Source organism: Nannobrachium achirus, assembly GCF_963921795.1.
Source record: "Nannobrachium achirus genome assembly, chromosome: 2".
In the NCBI taxonomy this organism is placed as follows: Eukaryota; Metazoa; Chordata; class Actinopteri; order Myctophiformes; family Myctophidae; genus Nannobrachium; species Nannobrachium achirus.
The window spans coordinates 49,275,168-49,285,352 of record NC_137811.1 but is presented as its reverse complement, the minus strand read 5'-3'; the positions used below and the strand labels follow the sequence as shown (position 1 = coordinate 49,285,352).

At 45.4% G+C, this 10,185-nt stretch overlaps 1 protein-coding gene across 1 annotated transcript in view; it reads left to right on the top strand.

Moving 5' to 3' along the window:
* Window positions 1-1,229: 1,229 nt before the first annotated feature.
* The window catches only part of LOC308309097 (CUB and sushi domain-containing protein 3-like), a gene marked incomplete at both ends in the record, with an annotated part of 377,797 nt that continues 368,841 nt past the window's right edge, over window positions 1,230-10,185 (top strand). Inside the window, one exon of the mRNA XM_080754567.1 lies at window positions 1,230-1,410. Coding sequence (XP_080610693.1) covers window positions 1,230-1,410 — 181 coding nt within the window. The remainder of the gene's footprint in view (window positions 1,411-10,185) is intronic.

Below are 10,185 nucleotides of genomic sequence, written 5' to 3'. Positions count from 1 at the left end.
CTTTACTTAAGTAACAGATGTGAGTACCTTTTCCACCGCTGAATGTTACAGACAGACCGAACATTCTATCTACAGAATGTGCAATATCGGCCGCAGTCTCTCACTTCTCCCTCTCTTTCACTATCAGGGTAGAGGTCGGCATTTCTCCTGTAGCTAGGTGGCAGAAGAGGCCCACTGCAGTTGAGCTTTAGCCTACTTTATACCACCGTCAACATAACATCTTTGCATTGCAAATGCCGAACCCCATCACTCCCAATAACGGCTCCGTTCGATCTCCAAAATGAAAATCAGAGTTATGGTGAGATTGCCTACCAGGCGAATTTCTTTCATCAGCTTTCCGGAAAAAGATGCTGCCTGGCCAAGTCTGACTACCCCCCTCCAATATGCCATCATTAACATACCTAGTTCATTTATTGCTTTGATTTACATTGCTGCCATAAATCATGTAGGCCCCGTGGTGAAGGCATTCTCACTGACTGTATTTGACCCCCGCATGCACTCACGCACACGCACGCGCGCACACACACACACACACACACACACACACACACACACACACACACACACACACACACACACACACACACACACACACACACACACACACACACACACACACACACACACACATACTTCATGATTTGTTGCTCACACACATCAGTCACATATGAGCAGGACGACCTCTCCCTCCCTCTCTGTCACAGGCACGCACGCACGCACGCACGCAGGCACACACACACACACACACACACACACACACACACACACACACACACACACACACACACACACTCTCTCTCTCTCTCTCTCTCTCTCTCTCTCTCTCTCTCTCTCTCTCTCTCTCTCTCTCTCTCTCGTCCAATCGATACATGCAGTAGCCTATCCTAGTCAAATGCACAGTGTCTCTTTCTCTCCCCTTCTCCTTAGCAGAAACAGAGAGGATTACAAGGCGTGGGTGCAGTGTAGCCTAATGTGGCGCCGGACAGGAGCACACACCGCCAGCTCTTCCTTTCCACTTGACGTCCCTCTCAGTTAGAGATGGTTGAGTCCTCGTCAAGGTTGCTGTGCAGGTCCTATCCTAAAATCCACTACTGCTCACTTCTCTCCAGCAGCGACGCACTCAGATCGCGCTACCAGCTGACATAGGCGGCTTCCCTGTCTCTCTGACAAGAGAAGGAATTATACTTCAAGCCCAGAGACATAAGGGTACATGTTTTAGTTTTGAGGACATGAAGGAGATCCACAGAGACGGATACTACGACGGATCTATCGAACTGTCAGGCGTTTTCAACAGGAGATGCGTTAAATGTGGCAGCGGGGACTTTAATGTTCGATCCAGAACGATGAGGATTAGAACGGGAATTGTTTTTTGGAATCTCATGTTTTCAATGATGTTCACTTGTGTTAAAGGTACGTCCCTGCAGTAATTTTTTTATACTAGGTTACGTGCGAAGTCAATAGCCAGGCATAGATGATGTCGGCGGCCAGGCTTTGGAGTTTTGGGGATGCATTTCTTCGGCTTCAGCAGCGGTCTCTCAATGCAGGCTTTGAGTGGCTCAGCTCAATAGATATTCTTGCAGTAGCCTACGCTCCTTCAGATAGCCTACGTGAGCTGCTTTGCTTAGTAGACTAACTACAGAATTGTTGGGGTTTGCGTGCACTGCAGATTTCCTGTGAAATATACATGGAAATTTCCATGTATCCTACTGCAATCCACATTTCACATGCAGTGTAATGTTTTCATATAGCCATATTATTCGGGATCGAGTCCGGTCAGTTTTCACAAGAAATGTAGGCAATATTGTTACAATTTAAAGGCCCCAGACAATTAGTTGCGTGACACCGATTACACCGATTTGTCGGTCGCGGTACGTGTTTATCGGACTTGCCAAGCCACGCAGGTGTATAGGTGGGCTTGTTAGTATTCTAGCGGGTCTTTCGGCAGGGTCTGCCCATTTGAATACGCTCTGTGGCCGGTTAGGTAACATCATGTAGTTGTCTTTCCCCTCTCTCATTGCATAGCTCATTGGTTTTCAACCCTTTTCATATCAAGGTCCATTATTTATTCCGCATTTGAGTGTCGGACCACTGATGAGATTTAGCCTCTCAGACCCTAAACTTTGAATATTCTGTTGTCTTTGGATAGGATTCTTCCCAACAATTCCATGCTGTATTGATGTTGGTACCATAGGAGAGATCAAAATAACAATTCTTCTATTCTCCAATTGTGTAGACTTCTTGTAAATTAAGTAGCCTAATGCAGATGTTTAACAATAATTTAACTCTTCATTTTACACTCTCCAGAATTAAATTATTGTTATGCTCTCAAGAGTTAAAGATTTGTAGCCTAAGGGTCGGTCCATTTTATCCAACTCATCATCATTTCGCTGGGGACCACCTGGAACCCCCTCAAGGACCACTGATAGTCCAGGGACCACTGGTTGGAAACCTCTGCATTAGCTGCATTTTTTTTTTTTTTTTTTGAAAGAAATGAAAAATTCAACACCATCCAGAATGGTCTTGTCCTGCTGCAATCCCATTTTTGGTGTATAATAGCCTACATTTCAAAATGCGTATCTCTCTTTTTTTAATTATTTTTTAAAGTAGCCTACATGGACGGAATTCCGAGCCATTTTCCATCACACCTCTTGTTTTATTGGCTATTAAGATTTAGTTGTGTAAAATAAGTCAAATTAATTGTTGCACATTTCCCGTCTAGCAGGTTTTGGACCTGCTAGACGGGACTCATTGCAACAGCTTAAAGATATCATGTCATGTCGTTGTCAACATCTGGATCTCATTTTCACATTAATAAATCATCAGAATTTCGTTCCTGTTCTTGCCAAGTTATAAATGTAATCTCTCTCTCTCTCTCTCTCTCTCTCTCTCTCTCTCTCTCTCTCTCTCTCTCTCTGTCTGACTCTCTCTCTCCATCTCTCTCTCTCTCTCTCTCTCTCTCTCTCTCTCTCTCTCTCTCTCTCTCTCTCTCTCCTGTGTGTGTGTGTGTGTGTGTGTGTGTGTGTGTGTGTGTGTGTGTAAAAGAGAGAGAGAGAGAGAGAGAGAGAGAGAGAGTGTGTATGTGTTTGTGCACGCACAAAGGGGTGTGTGTGTGTGTGTGTGTGTGTGTGTGTGTGTGTGTGTGTGTGTGTGTGTGCGTGTGCGTGCGTGTGTATGTGTGTGTGTTTGCGCATGCCACCGCGTGGTGTGTGTGAGACAGAGAGAGACACTACTGTTTCACACTTATTTAAACCTACAAACACCTTCTATCCCATCCCCTTTTAGGGAATCCCATTCCCATTTTAGGCTATTGAAATTATGCACAATTTCAGTGATTGTGTGTGTGTGTGTGTGTGTGTGTGTGTGTGTGTGTGTGTGTGTGTGTGTGTGTGTGTGTGTGTGTGTGTGTGTGTGTGTGCGTGTGTGCGAGCGTGCGTGCGTGCGTGCGTGCGTGCGTGTGTGTCTCACATTTAAATGTACACAGTGTTGCAGACATGCATTCTAAAGTAGCCTACACACTACAACAACCCATTTCCAATAAAACATAGCTAAAGGGAAATAGGCTGTTAAACGTTCTAATCCATATCCCCTCCCAAATTACACTGTGATCCCATTTTGAGTACATGACATGAGCACACCAGGTGTGCGTACACAGTAAAATCCAAAGTTTTAATTTAGCCATTTATAACTCCTGAGAGTGTACAAATGGAACCAAATGGACCCTCGTCTGTTGACTTGATTGAATTTCTACACTCTCAGAGCTTGTGCAGTCCATACTTTGTAGTTCTTGTGCCTCTGTGCGCCTTGTGTACAGGACCTTCCCATGCAGATATCAATTTGCATGCAGATTGTTCGCTCTGTGAGTAATTCTCATGTCTGTCTAATGGGGGTGGATGAAATGTGTATCATGCAGAGCAGTAGAGCCCACCAAGAATGAGCCAAGGCGATTTGAGCGCAGAGTCACAGGCACAGCGCCGTTTCATCACCACCCACATTGTGGCAATGTCAAACCACGGGGCCACCGCCAATCCCCCTAGTTCTGCTCCTTATTAGAGAGCCAGCCAGCCAGGAGGGTGGTGGCGGCGGGGGGGGGGGGGGGGGGGGGGGGTCTTCTCTTAAGCCACCTTTCCACAGGCCCAACACCACACCACTCCACACCACACCACACCGCCCACTTGTGACAGGGTAGACCTGGGTAGAGTGGTGTGAAAGTGATACTAAACGTGGTACTAAAAAGTATCCAATCTAGAGTAGGTCTGAGCTAGGCCAAACAGGGCCAAACAATTCATAATGACTGATCACTCACTGACTTTTCATTTAGACCACCATGGTTGTAATACATGATAATAGATTCGAGATTATTGTGTTATAACCACTATTATAATCTATTATAGGTATTATAATTATCATAGTAATACATTAATACTTTATAGTGTATTATAATCACAGTTATAATCCATTATAGTGTATTATAATTAGGGATAGTTGTAATACACATTTATATTGTATTATAATCACAGAAGGGTATATTTGTTTCTTACCGATAGGGGTACTTTTCTGTAATGGAAAATGTAGATATTTTTATGTGGTGTGGTGTGGTGCGGTGTAGTGTGGTGTGGTGTGGTGTGGTGTGGTGCGGTGTAGTGTGGTGTGTAGTGTGGTGTGGTGTGGTGCTAAAGCTGCAGTGGAAAAGGGGCTTAGAGCGGAGCAAGGAGGAAGACTGGCAAGAGAGAGCGAGAGAGAAAGAAGGAGGAAGGAGCAGAGGGGGAGAAGGATGATCTGGTTGTTCTCTTGGAAAGGAGCAAGGAAAACTGGGGTGAGAGAGGAAAGATGAATCAGGATACAGACGTTGTTCCTCCTCTGCTGTGACAGTTGACAATGTTGGCAGAATTAGAAAGGCCCCCTAGACCTGGCCTAATGGCTCACCTCTGCTGCCATGACATTTCTAAAGTCTGTTCTGGCAAAGCACAGGTATGCATATCAGTCCTTTGCTGAAGGTGCTCCGTGACTGGCTGTGAATTACCGCATTTGGAGCTGTGACCCGAGGCCACCCCACGGTACACAGCTCTGGTTCCCAGTTCACAAAGTTTCCTCAGTCGCCTGTCTGGAATTTGGCACTCTGTGGTTTGGCATAAAATGGAATATGTGACATTTTATGACAGAGCGCCAGAGCACCAGGCACACAGAAGGTCAAACCCCCCCCCCCCCCCCCCCCCCCGAATCCCACAATGCTCCATAAAGTCTTTGGGGGATATGTGAACTGATATTATGGTGTTTCACAAAAAGACAGAAAAACGGGGGAGGGGGGTGTGTGTTTTATGACAGAACCCCACTCCCAAACAACTGAAACATCCAACTGTGTCATGTAATCCTCTGAGACATTATAAAACTGCAGGGCCTGTCACTTATGAAACTACAGTACAGAGATAACATTTCTTTTTATCTGAAACTGGGTCAGTCGCATGTATGAATTTAATTCCTTTACATTAGCATGACTTGTTTTGTTCTTCATTGCCCAGAATGCAAGGTGGCCAAAGGTATGCTCTTTTGTCCAACACATTTTTTGGACAGTCTCATTGTCTCCATCGTTCGTTCCAACCAATATCATTCAAATCTAGAATTGTTATTGAATTACAGTGATGTGAACAGAGTGCACAAAGGGTTGGAGGCGGTAACCGCCGTACCGCCGTACCGCGGTATACCGAGGTCTACCGCGGTGTCATTGTGCTTACCGCGGTAAAAAGACAAAAAAAAAGGTCTATTTTTAATGGAAAACAAGCGAGTTTTAAAACGGGGGAGAAGCGAGGACCGCATGCGCTCCATGCCGCTCTGCTCTTGGGCCGTGTACCACACGTTGGAAGCCACACTCAGACACAGACCTGCAGCTGCACACAGTGGAGTGCACAGGGCAGGAGAGTACGGAGCAGAACTCTATGACGGAGCAGCATAAACTTCTTTGTCTTTCTCTGTAATCCACTCGACACAAGGATGTTAATACATACCTTGTGTTGTGGCATATCTTTTTTTATTCATACGGATTACTGGCGGAGCGCGGGCCGCGTGGACTAAACCCGAAAATGAAACTATTTTACTTTTTCCATCGCGTCGCACGTTGTGCCCCGTCCAGCGGCGCGTCGGAGATTTTATAACCTTTTCTGTCACGTCTTGTAACTAAAACCTGTATATAGCAGCACTCAATCACTGCGATTTGAGAGTTGAGACGTGACGTGAGTTTACAGAATCACTGTACACGATCTGACTACCCTTCCTCTTCTGGTTTGTTCACACAGTTGTTTGTGTCTGAAAAGCCCAAGTAGCTAGCCTACGACGTTACTATGGTAACCCGACAGTGCAGATCTAAAAGCTCAGAACGCGTCGCGGATGCGACGTGTTGTGAGCTTGTAGATCTGCTCCTTTGAAAGCCAGACCCGCTGTGCTGTACGGAGAAGTATAACTCGGGCAGTCAGGCTGTGTCGCCTCTCCACTGTGCAGACTAGAGAGGCGACTTTTGGGAAGATGATTGCAATATTTTGGCTTATCGCCGAACCTTAATTAATAGATACGGGGGTGCGGTAATTACCGCAGTACCGGCTGTAAATGGGAAGACGGTAATTGCGGTAACAAAATGTCCATACCGCCCCAGGCCTATGCACAATACTTGTGTAACTGTGGATAATAATGATGTAATGACTGTAAATGCCATCAAGCGAGTTAGATTTTCTTTCTGCGTTTTCAGTTAGAGTGAATATCTGTACAGTGCATATTGCAAGTGTCAGCTTGGAGTTGATGGCTAGAGCTTCCCAAATCTGTTTTTAATGGTGCATTCATGTTACCAGTTACTGTACTTTCTGTTATGTAGATAAAGGCTAGACACTAGATTTGTACTATTTTCATGAATTTGTAATAACAATTTGGCTCAAGTATGCAGAGCATCTACTGGGACCACCAATTCAATTCCTCATCATCTCTCAGCTGGTCCTGTGGGACCTCTTCCTTGAAGAAAAAGGCAGGAGAGGATGTTATTGTCATGGGAAGTCCGCCTACTGTACTTCACATGTTGTAGAACTGGAGGACACATGTAGAGATGAGATGTGTTTCCATAGTTATTTTTTCATCACACCGAATCAAAGAGATTGAACTGACAAAATGAATATCATAACATTGTGCATCTGCTGTCCCTCCAGATCTTTCTCTCGGGAGAATAATGCGTTCCCCCCAGACTTCCTCGTGGCACTCTCATTTTGACACACAAAATGGAGGCTTCCGTGACTGAGTACCAGGCACTCACTAATTGCTGTTAATCAGGTGGGCTGTGCACAGACAGTAATCTGACCACAGAGCCCTTGATGAAGACTTTCTCTCAATGTGATTATGTAAACAGGCTGGGAAGGCTGCTGGGGCTAATCGGGATTACAATTTGTCTGTGTAATTATACACTATCTGGAGGCAATGCAGGGTGTTATCCCCCTGTCCCCCAGGTTCTTGATCCAAGTCACTAGTCGAAGAACTGAAGCCCGAAGTGGTGGCTAGTTTCTTGGAGTTGGACTCAGTAGGGTCCAACTCAGGAACTCAAATGAATAATGTGTGCTGTGCTGGAATCCAATCGCCAGAGAAAGAACGTTGCCATTGTGCATTTCTGCAAATGGAGCATACTCAGAGTCTTGACATTTTAACCACTTAAAGGAGGCGTTCAGACCAAAACATGACTGCCCCTGAATGTGCATTTTTTCATACACCTGATTAGGTGGACTTCACTCATTGCTGCCTCTGTTCTGAGAACTGTTGATCCCTCTCCACAGCTAAAACGGGCTCTTCATCATCCCCCAAAAGCGCTTATTTTGTCCGCTCCAAAGATTGTATTTATTTAAATGAATCGTCTATGTATGGTTCTACTTCCTAGAGACACAGTAAAAGCATGAGAACCGGCCAGTGGAGTTTCTTCTCGCGAGACTTCCGGGCCGGCTGGGCTCCCCTAGAACTCTATGGGGCTCTCATGCTTTTACTGCTGCTGATGCATAAACAGCGGGTCTGTGTGTCTCTAGGAACCATAAATAGACGATTCATTAGAAGAAAGAAAAAAAGAATTGGAGCGGCGGAAATAAGCGCTTTTGGGAGATGACGAAGAGCCCGTTTTAGCTGTGGGGAGGGATCAACAGATCTCAGAACAGAGGCAGCAATGGGTGAATCCACCTAACCAGGTAGGAAGGTGTATGAAAAAAATGCACATTCAGGGGGGGGGGTCATGTTTTGGTCTGAAAGCCTCATTTAAACCCTATACTGTATAATATGTTTCGTTGACTGGGGTCCCCCAGGGTCTATATTTGGTTCCCTCCTTTTGTCTTTGACGACAATAGCTGATCCACTGTCACAGCCTGTGACAGTTGTTTCAAGATCTACAATTACACAACATGTTGCACCTGTGACTCACAGGTGCAACATATAATTGTAGATCTTGAATTTTAGGATAGGACCACAGCAACATTGAGAACCTCTACTGAGAGCTTGTTTGCCTATTATAAAAACAATAGAACATATTCTGCTCATATAAATCATGACCAGAAATAGGGCCGCTAGGTATCAAGTGGTTTAGGCAGGCGTGCCGCCAGAAGTGGGATTGAGGGATCCGAGCAGGCCTATAGCCGAGCTGAGCGAGTGGAGTACCATGACCGCACTGATGACTCAGTGCCGTTCGAGTTGTATACCAATATGATGGGAATCAGTTTTTCTACTTTGAAATAGCACATAGTATTTGAGCTGGAAATCTAGGATTGGGTCCACAATACACATAGTCATGCATCTGGAAACACTGATATGTAATGATGTGCGTGTTTTTGTGTGGGTGTGTGTGGACGTGCGTGTGTGCGCGTGTGCGCGCGCGTGTTTTATGTTGAGAAACGTCAAGATTCAATGCATCTTGTGGTCATGCCCCCCCCCCCCCCCCACACACACACACACACACACACACATACACACACTGACTGGTACTCTGACTTGCAGCCAACAGCATAATATAAATACATTTACATTTAGCACACATTCACACAATTAGCTGCAAAAGTACATTATCTATGGCCTAATTTATGCTCAAGTATAGGAAGGTGTCTCGCCGAAAATAGCTGGTCACAATGCCTCGTGCATATGATGCATTGTGAGGTTGTAGATCAGCAGTTTTTGACGTAGGCTATTGTGACAACGTTCCGACTGACACACCCATATATAGGTATATATGGAGATCCAGTTGTGCGGAACTGCCGATCCAACAGATATGCCATCTACAGTAGATGGGCATGCCCATTATGTGTATGTATGACATTAGGGATCTCCTATGGGCATAAATGGGACACCAATAGACAGATAGAGATGTCCATATATGGGCATAAATGGACAATTCAGACAGACAGACAGACAGACAGACAGACACCAGAGACCTCCATATATGGTCACAGAAAAGACAGACAGACAGACAGACAGACAGACAGACAGACAGACAGACAGACAGACAGACAGACAGACAGACAGACAAGTACAATGGGTACTCTTAATGGGTATTGCATAACCAGGTGGGGCATGCATTCCCAATATGAATCTTTCCTGAGTAGACAGGTTCCGGTCTAGTTGACATGAATGACTAAGCCCTTTAACAAGAAATGTTAATTTAATAACCACGGCAATTCATGCAAAAGCTCTAGGCCTAGGACCCCCTGAGCTCTCTTGGGCCTCTGCTGACACTCAGGCCTGTTGTGTGTAGAAATGTTCAATGCCAATATTTTGTCTGCTGACCAGGCTAGCTGTTATGTGGGACATAGCAACTCGTACTTCAGGAGCAATGGGTTGTCCTGGGTCCCCTGATGTCTCTTTTAGTAGTGGTGTCTAATTGGATTGTCCAAGTAGTGCGCATAAGTGCTTCTCAACATGACCCAGTGGCCTCCGGCTCATGGGTATAGGTCTGGGCTGGGCTGTTTAATGCTGCTGCCAGTTCCCTTGGGACGATTAGCTAGTTTGCCAAATATGATTTGGTCAGTTCTTCTCAGGTGCTAGGTTTTAATATAAGCAAGTTCTCCTGCGGAGGAGGTTTGGCGATATTCTTGCTGTCAGCCACAAGAAATATCGTAGCTTACCGTTCCTTGAGATAAAATGAAATGGGCTGATGAAGGGTTGCTTTAGAGTCAAAGCTGGAGGTTCAAGGTG